This window comes from Talpa occidentalis, unplaced genomic scaffold, assembly GCF_014898055.3.
Source record: "Talpa occidentalis isolate TD23 unplaced genomic scaffold, MPIMG_talOcc4v2.1, whole genome shotgun sequence".
NCBI classification, from domain to species: domain Eukaryota; kingdom Metazoa; phylum Chordata; class Mammalia; order Eulipotyphla; family Talpidae; genus Talpa; species Talpa occidentalis.
Window position 1 is genome coordinate 64,583,042 of NW_026555331.1, and position 16,130 is coordinate 64,599,171.

Genomic DNA, 16,130 nt, shown 5'->3' on the forward strand with positions numbered 1-16,130 from the left:
CAAATGATTTTTTTTTTTTTTTTTCGGGACCCTCGCCGCTGGCGGGGGAACGAACGGGCGCTGCAGAGGCTGCAGGCAGCCTGGCACCTCAGCGCTCAACCGCTGTGCCACCAGGGAAGGCCCTCCAAATAAATTTTAAGCCTTTGAAAAAATTAACTGAGTTAAAATGATTATGTAACTGTCAGTACATATTGATACAGATAGTTTGATAGTAGCAGAAAATTGTCTCAAGTTTAAAAACTGGAAGCAATGGGCTGGCTGAAGTCTTGCCTTTGCCTGCTTAGGCTACGACCCTTGCATGTGAGAACCTGGGGTGAATTCCACAATGACTCTTAGATCCCTCTGCTATTATCACTAGAATTCACTTGGGTCTATTTGGGTAATTTGAAGTAGGTCTGGGACATCTGGAAAGATGAGCCAACTGTATGAAAATTGTGTTAGTTTTTCAAAGTAAATATTATTAAAAAATGAAAGTCAAAGAATGAAAGCAAATATGGATAATGTACTGTCTTTTCATCAATAAAAGAAAATATAAATGGAGATTTTCCAAGAAGTTATAAATTATTAAAAAAAAACATGAAGGAAGGCATTATTAAAAAGCCTGAATAAAATGATTATTTGAAAAATGCCACAATCAAAACACTTTGCTTAAAAAGTTATCAGGTCAATTTTCCTGGAGTTCTATCAAGGGTTCAATGAGCAGATATTATAACTGTTATTTAGGACAAAGAAAAAAATGGAACACTTTCTAAGTATTTTGCCAGTACAGTCTAACAGGTACCAAAACTAGGCAAGTTACACAAAGTTACCAAGTGAAATCCAACAGTGATTTGAGATAATACATTATTATACAACAGGATTTAATAAGAATGTATATAATGTTGATTAATTTGAAATTCTGGGAGTAATTTAGTACTTAATTAAATAAGAACAAAAAACTCCAGGGAAGAAAAGTAATGTTTTTAATTTTAATGTAAGCTATAACATTTCATAGAAATGCTTCTAATTTTTCATTATAAAATAAAAAGAACAAGTGCCATTATCATGACATTCTTGGCAGGTCTAACCAATCAATAGGAAAAGAATAAAGATTAAGAGGCAATATATATATTTTTTATATCATTGCTCATTTTTAAACAATATTTGCTTCTCCCCTCTCCCCGCCCCACCCCACTCAGGTATAGTCCCCATAGAATTTCCTTCACCAATGCACCCACGCACCATCACCAGTGCTCTTCCTGCCCTCCCTCTGATCCCTCTCCTACTCTCCCCTGAAGGATGTCTCTGATTTATAATTGTCTGTTTTTGTTTTGCTGAGTTTTATATTGTTATTATTTTTTTACCCTGATGTCTTATTTGGTTCCCCTATATTCCTCCTATAAGTGAAACCATCCAATATTTTTCTTTTTCTTTCTGACTTATTTCACTGAGCATAATTCCTTCTAGCTCCATCCATGTTGCTGCGAATGGCATGAGTTTATCTTTTGATTGCTGAATAGTATTCCATTGTGTATATGTACATCTTCATGATCTAGTCCTCTATTTTTGGGCATTTGGGTTGTTTCCAGGTTTTACCTATTATAAACAGAGCTGCAATAAACATAGGGGTACGGGTATTTTTTTTAATCAATGTTTTTGTGTCCTTTGTGTAGATCCCTAGGAGTGGAATTGCTGGGTCATATGGTACCTCCATTTTTATTAGTTTGAGGAACCTCCACACTGCTTTCCATAGTGGTTGGACTAGTTTGCACTCCCACCAGCAGTGTAGGAGAGTTCCTTTTTCACCACATCCTCCCCAACATTTGTTGCTGCTAGTTTTTTTTGATATGTGCCATTCTTACTGGTGTAAGGTGGTATCTCATTGTGGTTTTAATTTGCATTTCCCTGATTATAAAGGATGTTGAACATTTTTTCATGTAAGAGGTATATATATTGGCAAAGGGAAAAGCTGCTGTGTGGACATCATGATTCTATTATTTAGAACATGAAGCTGAAAAAATTCAAAAGCTATTCGAAAAACTATTAAAGAAACTACTAGAGTTCAACAAGGTGACTGGATACAAGACAAACAAAAAAGCACTGTTATATATAAATATTAGAAAATTTAACAAAAGATCTCATTCAACATCAAACAAAAAGTGTGAATACCAAGCAATAAACAGCAAAAAAAATGCAATATTAGTATCACTAAGATGAAGTTTCACTAAAAGATATAAAAGGTCAGAATAATGGGGGGACATACCAAGTCTTTGGATAGACTCAATGTTGTAAAGATACCATTCTCCTTAAATGGCAAATTTAAAATCCCAAGACAATTTTTAAAATACAATTTGATAAATTCAAGCTCATCTAAAAAAAAAAAAGCTCAGCAAGGGCCAAGAAATTTCTGAGAGACTATAATGGGGGTATTTGCAACTATCAATTCATATAGTGAAAACTACAATAATTAAAAACATAGGGCACAGGAATGGACAAGTAATCAATGGAACAAAAAAAATGCCAGAACCAGAATTATTTATACATACACAAAGATTAGATTTCAAATTAACAGAGAAAAGCAATTTTTTTAAAGATTAATGTTCTTCTGACGTTATTTATTTATTTATACAAGCACTGGGTACAGTCAGAAGCACGGGAGGGTGAGAGAATTCACCAGAGCCAGAGCGGGGAACAGAACAGGCAGACTGACGAAATACACTGCTGAGGGGAGCAGAGGGCATGGCAGGAGAGGTCTGCATGTCATGAGGGACCCTCGCTGGCAGCCAGGGATCGAACTGGTGCTGCAGAGCTGCGGGCAGTTTCGCAGCCCAGCGCTCAACCACTGAGCCACCAGGGAGGCCCGAAAAGCAATTTTTTTAAAAATAAGAAATGATATAGCAATTGGTTAGTCATTTAGTGAAAAAATTAGATACTTAACATACACATTTGAGTAATAACTATATGAAAAATTGCTCATACGTCATTAGTAAACATGACATGAAATTAAAAATAATTTTGTTGAACAGACTAGTAAAATATGCAGTTTTTGAAGGTAAGAATATATAGTTGGGGGGAGTCAACTTGACATGATATGCCCCCCCCTAAAAAAAACATGACTTTTGACTTAAAAATTTCACTTCTTGGAATCTACCCTACTTAGAAATACACTGCAGTACTAATTGCAAAAATTGGGAACAATTTAGATGCTCATTGTTAGGCAATGGCTAAAGAAACTTGTGTATTTGTATGGTGCAACCGTTAAAATGATAGTGTAGCAGATTTGTATGTAGTGATATGGTAAATTTGTAAGACATATTGAAGTAAAAACATAATCAAATGTCAAAATATAAATCTATCCCACCCTACTGTTTGCTTTTTATTGCTCAGGGAAATGCCTTGAACGAACATACCAAAATGTAAACAGTGGTTGTCCCTGGGAAGGGGACAGGAAACATGGGAGATGGAGATGGAGAGAAAGGGCTTAAGGAAGGGGATGAGGGTAAAGGTGAGCTGTGACTTTTTTAGTTGCTCAATTTATATTTAAATTTTAAAAGAATATGCACATTTTAATTAAGAAGGTCTTTAAAAAGTTTTTCCACTTAAGAAGAAAAAAAATGTTTCACTACTACAAGAGCTGCTAGCTTCATTTCTGTTTTATTCTAAGTAGTTTCAGGGCCTTTTTTAAATCCATTTTACATACTTTGATTTTCCTAAGATTTTTATGTTAACACAAGAGTAGCATAAAAGAATAGAACATTTCTAAAGTTGTTTTTGAGCACTAACAACCTATAAATGAGTCCATAAATCAATTGTGTCATGTGTGACTAACAGGCAGGAATATTTTAACCTTAGGTTTCCCATTCTACTTGTGTAAGGTTCAGGAAGACAAAAAAGTTTGTATATTAACAATATATAAATATGACAATGTACTGTGGGAAAAAAGTATGCATAAAATGTTAAATAACAAAAACTAAAAAGTAATCAATTCCTCTTAACATTCTACCTCGTACCCTCCAGTAGCTAAGTAACGTCATACTAGTTCTAAGGGGCAAACAAGACTGTCAGGACCAATGCGACCATTATTTTAAAAAATGTTGACAAATATTGTTATGGTACATGAGGAAAGAAGTATAAAGCCTGAGAAGAGTAAGATTTTGATATTGCAAATATACATAAAATTAATATAATACTTAATGACCAGCTCAACTGCTACTTTATTGCAGGCATACATTGTAAAACTTCAAGGGACAGAAGTTAGCATTGCTTCTCCACAGTCCAACAAAGTTGTTTTTTATTTAAGAGCTATTTTTTCCCATACTACTGTGAATTCTCCCATTTTATTTCAATTCTCTCTGTTCCATCCCAGTCAAAACCCTATTTTGCTTAATGTTTACTATGCTCAGGTTATTAAAAGATAAAGTCACAGATCCCCATGGCCAAAGTCCTACATCCTTGTCTTTTTAACTCGTAAAATGACAGAATATAATTTTTAGGTGAATGATTAAACAATACATACTCTTTTTCTTTTCATTGCCATTTTAATAAAAAGATTATAAAGTCCTATATTGCAAAATATATTTCATATTGTTTTTGCAATGGAAATTTAAAAAAATAGCTTTATGAAAGGATGTTAAAAGCAAATTCCAAATGGGGTAAAGACATGAAAATAAGAAATCCTAAAAAAGTCTGGCTAAATGTACTTATGTTCTGGGAATAGAAGAGTTTTCAAAAAGACCAAAATCCAGAAGCAATGAAGAAAAAAAACTGTTAAGTTTGACTACATAAAAATGTAAAATTTATGTATGGTAAAAAAATTAAAAATCACAAAATATGTCTAAAGATAAAAAAATGGAAAAAACATGTAATGATGACTAAAGGTTCTTTATTTACACAGTGCTCATACATATTAATAAGAAAAAGACAACCCAAATGAAAAATTAATAAAAGATAGGAATAGTAAGCTTAAAGGAGAAAAATTATTTAAAAAAGACCAAACACATGAAAATATGCTCAAGTCACATTCAAAATTAAGAGAATACATAGAAATAATAAGATACCTTTTTTTCTGAAGTGAGATACCAGAAATTTAAGTGTTTGAGATGCCCAGAACTTGGGTAGGGTGGGGGCAAAGAGAAATATTTATACTACTCACTGCACAACATAGTTGAAAAGCGCAAAAATTCTGAAATAGTCCCAAAAGTCAAACAATGGGAAACTGGTTAAATTGCGGCCTACTCAGAAGATGGAATATAACGGAACTTTAAGTGAGACAAGGTAGGTCTGTCTCTGTGTATACTGGCATAAAAAAGGTCTTTGAGTAAAAAAGCATATGCTTTTAAAAAAAGGATATAAGTAAAAAAAAAAGGGAGGTGTACTGAATAATGCATCAACGAGGGAGAAAAACTATTATTAGGATATACTGAAACTCCTTTCTGTCCTGCAAAGCTGTATTTGTTAGATAGATGAATAAAAGAGAGAGGAAGAGGGTGGAAGACTTACTATTCAGTTTTACCATTCTATCTACTGTTTATGCTTTTAGCTTTAAACATAAACATTACTCATTTACACAGTATTAAACAGGTAAACAGACTAACTCAGTCACTGTCTACTTGGTATCTATATTAAAAAAGTGCAATAACTTTTTTACACACAAATACACACACACATTAAACCAAAACATACAAACTAAAAAAAAATTACAACATAATCACATACATATACATACACATACCTGACTGACATTAAGCATGGTGGAAAGTCTTTCTCTATATTAAATATTACTAAACAATATACATTGTTACTATAGCCAAAGATCTCAAAAACGTCATTAATATTTATTAATTTTGTTTAAAGTTCTCATTTCACGTGGTTATATAAGATAATGGGTACAAAATATTAGTGAATATACAAAGAAATTCCAAGTGTCTCATTTGACTAATGTTCTGACCACTACATGATCTTTTTGTCCTTGGTACAACCTCACAGTTATGTTTCAGTGGCTGATCTTCTAATTAGGTCACCAAAATAAGCAGTGATTGTCTTTAACTTATTGTTAAGAAAGTTTTGTTCGATTTCCACTTGTCCTCCAGGTCCAGCTAAGGATGCCACCTAAAAAAGGGAACAAAATCACAGACACATAAGCTTGATTTCAAGAGAAATCTTTCCTTCATATGCTTTATAATTTTTTAATATTCTTTATGAATTAGAAAGACTAGTTCATATTTAAGTCCTTCAAGTAATGAGGCATCTCAAGTGTGACACAAGGTTTACTTATTAAAATAGGAATTTAAAGACTAATTCCCTTTCCTGAAAGCTTCTGTCCTGTTCTTAGCTTCTCTATCCACTTTCATTCTTTCAACAATATTTACTGAGTACCTGCTACATGATGTTACAAATATATCAGAGAGCAAGACAGGTGCGACCCCACTCTCATGGGGGTTCTAGTTTTCGGCAGCCATTTTTTCCATTTCTAATTGATCCCTTTTGCTGTTCTCTCAACTTGAACTACCCCATCCAGCTGCTGTTCTTTAGTGTTTTAAAATCCCCCTTCCTTTGTATTGAGGTAAAACATATTATTCTTTTTTAATTTTATATATTTTTACACCATTTTTCATTTTCATGTAATGTATGCATTTCATCTTGGTTATAATCCTCATACACTTCCCACTCCCCTTGTTTTGATTCTACTCCCTCCCCCCCCACCCCCCTGGAGTGTGTCTGTGGTTTATAGTGCTTGTTGATTTTGATTTTTACTTTATTATAATCAGTCTTTTTCCTGGTCCCTTATTTAGGTTTTCTAAATTCCTGCTGAGTGAGACCATCTGGTATTTTTTTCTTTCTGGCTTATTTTGCTGAGCATGATCCCTTCCAGCTTCATCTATGTTGCTGCAAATTGCATGAGTTTATCTTTTTGGATTGCTGAGTAATATTCTATTGTGTATATGTACCACATCTTCTTGATCCAGTCATCTATTTTTGGGCATTTGGGTTGTTTCCATAGCTTAGCTATTGTAAATAGTGCTGCTATAAACATAGAGGTGCAGGTGCCCTTTTGAATTGTTTCTGTGTCCTTTGGGTAAATACCTAGGAGTGGAATTGCTGGATCATATGGAAGCTCCATCTTTAGCAGAGTGAAGAATCGCCACACAACTCTCCAAACTGGTTGGGCCAGTTTGCACTCCCACCAGCAGTGCAGGAGAGTTCCTTTTTTTCCACATCCTCGCCAACATTTGTTGTTGCTAATTTTTTTTAGTATGTGCCATTCTCACTGGTGTAAGATGGTATCTCATTGTAGTTTTGATTTGCATTTCCCTGATGACAAGTGATGCTGAACATTTTTTCATATGCTTGTTGGCCATTTGCATTTCCTCTTTGGAGAAGTTTCTTTTGAGCTCTTCTGCCATTTTTTAACTGGGTTATTTACTTTGTTTTTGTTGAGTCTCATCAGCTCTTTGTAGATTTTTGTGATCAGTCCTTTATCATTAGTGTTGTGTGCAAAAATCTTCTCCCAATCAGTGGGGTGTCTCTTTGTTTTGGTTACTGTCTCTTTTGCTGTACAGAAACTCTTCAATTTGATGTGGTCCCAGCTGCTTATCTTTACCTTCACTATCACTGCTTTGGGTGATGTGTCTGTAAAAATGTCTTTGAGGTGCATGTCATGTAGTGTTTCGCCTATATTTCCTTCTATGTATATTTTATGGTTTCAGGTCTTATGTCTAGTTCTTTAATCCATTTTGAGTTGGTTTTTGTGCATGGTGTGAGGTAGTAGTCAAGCTTCATTCTTCTGCAAAAACATATTATTCTTTGAGATCTGCTAGACTATAATGCAACCAACTCTTTTTAGGAAGCTAAAAGCACCGTCACCTCCCCATCCAGAGTTGATATGAAAAGGATGCTAATCAAATGACCTGGTAACAGGGACAGACAGCTGCTAAAGACTTCTTTTTTGCTCCATGACAATAATGTTTGTCAAGTTCTTACATAGATAAAACTTGTGTTTGGGGCCAACATCTTTCATCTAGCTTCCCAGATTTATTAACTGGCAAACAGATTACCTTGTAACCCATGATCACATCAGCAGAGATCAGTTTATCAGAGTAGCAAGTAAGGAATAAGGGAAAGGGGAATGAAGTGAAAAACCCTGGGATTCAGAGAAACAGGAGACATTTTGTGATAAGGGAATACCCAGGTAGCAGGGACAGGTACAAACAATAGGAGACATGTATTTTCTGAAATTAATTCTGTAAATGTAATCAGCAAAACTATAATTGTGTATTTTGGTCTAGTTTGGTTTGGAGACCGAGAGCACCTCAGTGGTATAACACATACTATACCCGCACTGACAGAAGGTAAGGTTTATGTACATCGCCCATGAATATGTATTTTAAAGTACTGCAACTTCCTCTTAGGAAAAAAAAGTCACAGCTAGCTGTCTACCAAGTAGGTAAAAAGGTCAACATTAATCTCTGCCAGCAAAGAGACACAAAAGAACTGTTTTTTTTTTCAATGAATAGTAATAGATGACAATACAAATCAAACCCAGTTGTTAAAATAGTAACAAGCACATATACCCCACTATTTGTTAATAAGGAAATAATAATTAAAGTAGCACTAGAAATCAAAAAGAGCCATGTAGTCTCAGAGTGGCAATTATTAGGTATAATAGTTTTACTATTTTGATATGTTTATATCAGTCTGATTTTTCACAAAGAATGACAAAAATGAAGATTCTGAATTTAACGAATAAAAAGGCTTTGATATTGCGATTTATAAGGTATGTATTCTATCATTTTGATGGCCAAAGTATATTTCTCATACATATTTGTTCTTCATCTATAGCTCCTGGCTCACAGCCTCACACCCCTTGTAATTTTCTGAGTGTTGAAGTGACATTTTTGGAAGCACCTAAGGATGTGCTCTGGTTAGAACTTTGTTCTCACTCTCCTGACCCCCTGGTAGGGGAAAGGAGCTGAAGGTTGAATCAACAGCCAATGACTTAACGAGTTATTCAGCCATCAAAAAACTCCCTAAAGAACCCCCTCAGATAGCTTCTGGGTTAACACATGGAAATTGGGGTAAGTGGCATGGCTTTTAAAGTCTTGTAAGCTCCTCACCCCTTTTCCCATACCTCGCTCTATGCATCTCTTCCACTGACTGTCCCTGAACATCATTTACAATAAATTGTTGATCTAGTGAGTAAATTGGTTTCTTGAGTTCTGAGTCATTCTAGCAAATTAATTGAAACTGAGAAGGGTGTCTTGGGGACCTCTGGTCTAAAGTTGGTAGATGAAAACACAGGTGACAACCTGCACTTATGACTGGCTTCTGAAGTGGAGGGTGGTCTTGGGAGACCAAGTTTTAAACCTGTGGAATCAGAGACTATCTTGGGATAGGCAGTGTCAGAATAGAGTTCTCTGATACCCTGCTGGTGTCTGAGAATTGCTTGTTGGTGGAGGAAGTCTATGAGTTCTCATGTTGGATAAAGAGCTAACGGAATAAATACTCAAAGACATATTGACTAGTACATCTAGTTTATCACAATAAATTTTATATGAATAAGGTATTAAATGAAGTATTTCTCTTGTTCTTTTAAACAAGTGACTTATTTAAAGAAAGTGAGATTGGCAAGCTGACATTTTCTTTGGGGTTAAGGGAGAAGGGGAGTTGGGTAAAAAAGGGGAGGGCAAAGTAGAGAACAGATTGAGAATGGAGTCAGAGGTCAAACAATAGTGAAAACTCTGCTGGGATATTCCTAGCAGAAACAAGCAGTCAGAGGCAAATTTTATTACCAGTCCTACCACTAATTTCCTACATCAATTAAAAAAGTCTTTAAAATAGGCACTGGCTTTCAAGATCTGAAAAACAGAATATCATTATCTCCCTAAAATAGGGCATTCTGAAAAAAGATTTCTAAAATTTACTTGGAAAAAATCAAAAGCAATATAAAAATGGATGGTTATTACTTTTTTAAAAAATATAAGCCACACATAAAATTACACTGAAATACATCTCTGAAAAGGTGGGATAGTTTTTTACTCTTTTTGTCCACTTTCTAGGCCTTTTTTAAGAAGCAATGAAGATATGATTACATGGGAGTTTTTGAAGTCAATATGAAACAGTCAGATTATTTTATTCTACAACTATTTACTGAGCAGAGATTTTTTTTGTTTACCAACTCCACTGCCCAGAACTGACATTTTTGTTCTGGTCAGTGGAGCATAGCAGACAAAAACTTCTCTGGTTTCATGAATCTTACATTTTAGTTAAAGTCAGACGATAGACAAAACTGGAAGGTTAATATGTCAAAATATGAGAAAACTTGTAGTGTTTAGAAAGAAATTAAAAATTTTCAAGGGTTCTAACTAGAAATAGTTTTTTCACATTTTACAACTATATATATCTTAAATGTTAGAATTCTGGAGTTGAAGACTATAAAGACTATATACTTCAAGCCAATAAATAATACTTTGCTTCACGTAAACTCAATGCCATCAATTACCAGCTGTCTTTACTTTTCACTTTTGACAGAAGTTATTTGGCTCCTTACTCTTTCTTTAAGTTAAATGAGATTTCAATGTGTAAGTGTATAATTTTTATTTTTTTTTTGCAGATAGCATTTCAGATTCCTTGAAAGTTACCTCAGTCTCTCACAGATATTCTTTTATCTTTTTTCAAACATTTATTTGTTGATCAAAATACCTGTGATGTTTAAAAGCTCATCTACAAAGTGTTTTAGGAGGTGGCTACCAATATCCAGTTCACTAATCTTTGTACTTTACCTGTTCTTAGAACAGGACAGTGGTAATGTAAAGATTGTCCTTAAATAAAACACAATAGACGCAAGAATCAGTAAGGCCCTGGCTGTTAGCACTATATGTGTGTAACACTGTATGTGGTATCCTCACTGAAAATTTATTCAGCGGAATAAAAGAAATATAAGCTTATATTTAAAAGCCTCTGTGCCTTCTCAGTTTGACTCACAAAGCCATTTTACTAGACTACTTGAGAAAAATATATGCAATACCAGAGCCAATAATATGATACTGCTCCAACTGTGCAGGGGCAAACTTTCCAAAAGAAAAGCTGGCAAATAAGATTAAGTTAATCAACTTTGTATTCTTAATAGCAATCTATGATTAAGTAGTAGATTTCACAAGGTATAGAGTGGGACTAAAAACCTGGATTACTATCAGAGATAAAAGAATACCTGTGGCAGATAAAGCTCAGCAGCTAGTGACTTTTGTCTTGTGAATTTTTAGCCTTCTACTGTCTTACCAATCAGGAATGGAACAGAAGTGATTTAGCAGAACTCTCTGTATTTTCCTTTGCTTTGTTAGCCACTTCAATTTCTATTCACTGCTTCCAACAAGCTCTTGGTGGGCTGTGATAAGAGATGAGTCTGTTCCTTTTTGGTAATGAATACCTTGATAGCGGAAGATAGTTCTGTCATTGTGAGGCAGAACAAGCAGGTAAATCACTAAACTTCTCTAGTTCACGTCAATAAGATATTGCTGATAACCTGACTTGCTTACTCCAAAGCTGTGATGATGATCCAATTCAGAGAAACTTACAAATTCTAAGTATGCCATTTAGACAAGACACATTTATTAAGTTCCTATGTTGCATATAAATGTAGGGCAATGTTCCTTAATAGTAAAAGGTACTTTTCAGTGCTCTGCAGTTTATTAATCCTACAAGTACCATGTACCATAAATCCAATACAGTTCTTAGCCCTCTTTCTACTCTTCTGCTGCTGGTGCCCAGAACTTCTGGAATGACTTTATAATACTTAACCATGGTTATGGTTTTGACTATGAAAGTGATGCTGTAAGACCAGATTTTCACTATGGAAATTTCATTTAGAACAGTAAGTCTTTTATCAATTTTAATATTTAGAAAACCAGTAAGCCCCAATCTTCTATTTATTAAATATGCATACACCATAGCTAAAAACCAAAATACTTGCAAATAAAACTGTTTGCAGACTTTTTTGGCATTCATTCCAAAACAAAAAAAAAATAATTAAGTGAATTTAGTTATAGTCAAATTATTCTCTAAATAACTGTCACCAAATAGTTTACATATTTATCAAGTTTTAATTAGTCAAAAGCACATACTTTTCTACATGTTAAGTTTTAAAAATGTCAGAATCATGCTGATAAATAAGTTTTCCCTCCCTTCTACCTATCTATTAGATAGACGTGCCTAACTAATAAAAAGTATAATGACTTCTACAGTTAGAAACTTCCCTTCTTTCATGATGGAATGGAATATAAGAATTCAATGGATGCCTCACAAACCCAGTCAACTAGAAAAGATATCTTGATTAAATCTAACAGCAATTTCTATACTTAAAGACACAACTTAAACAATTACAGAGTAAGTTCTTCCTATGGTATCAGATTAATTTGTAAATATTTTCCTGCATTATCAGGAAATAAAATAGGTGGGGTTTGGCCCAAGTGCCAGAAATTGAAAGATGCTGGACTTTCTAGTTAATTATTTCAATCTTTGGGGATGCTTTTCAAGATTTCCCTGTTTTCTGTACTGGTATGAACAGATTACAAAGAAAAGTAACTTAAGTTTGTGCTGAAAGGTACAAATGCTATCATTACTTTTCCCAAGTTAGCCATTTTAAGAGATAGGAAATTGCAAAAAGATAAACCATCCAGTAGCTAATCTTCCACATTCCTGCTGCTCGTCAGGAGACAGGACTCATCCAGTTAAAGATTCTACCACAGGTATTTCATTCACAGTGGTGTCTGAAAATCACTGCAGTAAAAATTCTTTGGGGAAACTAACCACTTTTCTCTGCTCAGAGACCTCTACTTATATATATATTTACCACTTAAAAGAAAAGTTTTTCATCTTTGAAAAGCATGGTAGATCCAAAGCCAACATTGGCCAGAGGTCTATGGTTCTCAAAACAAAGACATAAAGGAAAATAGCAAGATATAGGCATCAAGAAGACAAAATCTGGACTCTTTGAATTGAATCTAATCAGTTTCCAAGTTTCAATAGTGATTTCTGAGAGTGACATATACCGTCTTTTCAAAGAGCCTATTATAAAAAGATTTTCCAAATTATTCATTCTTGAGTTTCATAGTGAGAATTCAGATAAAAAGGGACACATGTTGTCAAATAACTCCAAACAGAAAATGGAAAATATGAGATCAAAGTAACAGGGTCCTAGAAAAACAATTTACTAGACCAGAAAACAATCAGCCTCATCTCCTGAATGGCAAACTTGCAAGAAAAGTTGTATTAGTATTTAGTCCATATTCAGTTTAGCTTCTCTAAATATAAATATTATCCAGAGTACAAATTTTTCCCTGACAGGCAATTAATTGTTCTTTTAGAAACATTTCCATGGGAAAATGCAGTCTGAATTTAAAATGAGAGTCTCATAAACATTTGAAAACCTAACCCAAGTAAGTGTAATGGGTTCAGATTGTTGTGACATTCTAAATTAACGTTCCTTAACAAAAAAGTGAACTTCTCTGTAACTTAGATCTCTCTTTCAATCTTATAGAACTATCTCTTCTGTCATTTAAAAAATCCTACATATGTACAAATTTCCTTCATTTTTAAAGGAAAAATTGATTTTCCATTATAATTTGATTCAAATTCATTATCAACCAAAACAATGCACTTCCTGTTTGACTTTTATTATTCTCTAGTGTCATTACTCCCTCTAGAGGTAGAAAATGTCAATGAACTGGCTTAATCTGGGATGCAGATATGAGTCACATGAACAGGTTTAATAGTATATTTAATATAAAAACTGCATGAAGCAAGGAGACAGTGCTTTTGCCTTGGATGGTCTGATGGTAGACACAACAGTTCATAAATAGATGACAGGCAACAAGATCTAGTTTTATTTCTATTTGGTCTACATTTAAATTTAGAGTAATACAGAAAGCAGTATTGCTGTGAGAAGCTGAGAGAGTATTGCTGTGAGAAGTTGCAGCTGCTTTCTTGTTCCTCCCTTTCCAAACCCCCATAATGGAGAAGTTAAACCTTAAGTTAAAGAGTAGTCTTCAGATACTGATTTTATCCAGCTTCCCCCCACAGGGGAGGGTATATCCTGAGACCAATGTATTTTGTGATAATTAACTGGGTTTGCTAACTCAAAGCATACCCACCTTCACTGCTTGAGTTTATCCCTGATGTTAACACAGGTTACACATTAAATTGCCTCAGAGTTTTGAAAAACCAGTTAGGTCAATTTCTGGAATGGAGCGTGGACAGTCTGTCTTTGCATGTTTCTAGTGATTCTAAAATGCAACCAGGGTTGATACTGGGTTCTGGCCTAGCCTTTCTCCTTTTGCATTACTTGAGAATAGCCAGTATCCAATAAAACAAGATTAAGTGATGATCACGAGTGTGTCATGGAAGAAAAACAAAATGAATTATAAATTATAAAAAATGCAGAAAAAGATAGAATAGATTAAGAATTTAAACTTCCTGGGCCTCCCTGGTGGCTCAAGAGGTTAAGCACCGCACTAATGAAGCAATCCTGCAGCCTCTGCAGCATAAGTTTGATCCCAGGCCGGCCAGGGAGCAACTCAAGATAGCAAGGTAAACCTCTCCTGTCTCGCCTGCTGCTCCCCTCAGCAGAGTATTTCAGTCAGTCTGCTTGTTCTGTTCCCTGCTCTGTCTCTGGTGAATCCTCTCACCCCCCACATCTGTGGCATATACCCCAGCTCTTGTATGCATAAATAAATATTTAAAAAATATATATATATAAAAAGAATTTAAACTTCTTATAACAATATACAATGAGATGTTATTAGGATGCAAAAGAAAATAAAAAATACAGAAATATTAAGTATATAATAGAGTATAATTATTCCATTGAAAAGCATAAAACATGGGATAAACAATAAAATTCATATACCTAAGGAATGTACTACTTGAAAGAATAATTGAAGTAATTTCACAGAAGGAAAAAGAGACAAAACACCAGGAAGTATAATTATGGAAGACTAACATTCAAATAATAGACATCCCAGAAAAAGGAAAAAAAAAAAAAATGATGAAAACACAGTTGAAGAAATAAATTCTCCACAAAAATGAGGGAAAATCTCAGAATGATAAGGCCAGTTCTCAAAGTATCAAACAGGAGAGAAAAGAAAAACCCATGTCCAGCAAACGTAAACCAAAATTTAGGGTAAGACAAACAAAAGACTTTCAACAGATTGCTTAGCATAAAGCAGAAAAACATAAAATGTTTATAGAAAAATCAACAAAAGCATGAAATAAAGATATCATCTAATCTTATGAGGCAGATATATCAGCTCCAACTGTACTAAGAAAAAAAAAAAAAAAAAAAAAAAAACATGGGGGCGGAGCAACATGGCGGCGAGGAGACTCTGCGAGTAAGATCTCCCATTAAAAAAAGTTAATAGGGAGGAAAAGCGGCAGGTCCCAGTGAGAAGTGGGACACGGAAGATAAACGGGTGACGCCAGCGAACTGCCCGAAGAAGAAAGTGGCCATAAAAGAGGACTAGAAGGGAGGGAAGCACAGAACCCTGCTCCCCTCCCCCACCCACAGAGGCGGCACTCTCCGACCGGCAGAGAGGAGGAAACAACAAACCAAACGGCCCACAAGAACAAACGACGCAGCAAGCGGGACTGTGAGTGGAAAGGAACTATTGCAGCCACCACACCCCGTGAACGGGAGCTGAGGCGAACCCTGCAGGATCCGCCGCGGCGGTGAGCGAACGGCTCCTGGCGCCATTAGAGAAGAACAAAGACCCCGGGAGACGCGCACACAGCCCGGGCTGCCGGTAAGCTGGCGCGGAAACGCGGCGCGCTCGGGGAGCTTGAAAAGCAAGTGCAGACCTGGATCGCGGCTGCCCAGGTCCCCGCGCCTGCGACTTAGGCTTGCGGGGAGACGCACGGAGGTCCTCACTGAGGTGAAGGTCCCTCCCTGAGTGAGCAGGAACCAGGCGCCCAGGCACGGGAGCGGTGCAAAAGGCGCCATTCCCGCGCCACTGAACTGGGCTACAGCCCGCGTCCTGGAACTGAGGGCTTTGAACTGAGACCCGGGGCACGAAAATTCGGGGCGTGGGTTCTCCACGACGGTGGGGCACAAGGCAGACACAGCACCCCAAAGCTGTTGAGGTGTACCCTACCATTCCCGCTCT

The 16,130-nt window shown here is 35.6% G+C and overlaps 1 protein-coding gene across 2 annotated transcripts in view; it reads right to left on the reverse strand.

Moving 5' to 3' along the window:
* Positions 1 to 2,965: 2,965 nt before the first annotated feature.
* Positions 2,966 to 16,130, reverse strand: part of TGS1 (trimethylguanosine synthase 1) — a 51,596-nt gene continuing 38,431 nt past the window's right edge. The window contains exon 13 of one of the 2 annotated variants that reach the window (XM_037506559.2): positions 2,966 to 6,087. In XM_037506559.2, the coding sequence (XP_037362456.1) occupies positions 5,965 to 6,087 (123 nt within the window). In that variant the 3' untranslated portion in view covers positions 2,966 to 5,964. Of the gene's footprint in view, positions 6,088 to 11,135; positions 11,402 to 16,130 lie in introns of those variants that run through there. The other variant, XM_054692262.1, reaches the window with a different exon arrangement.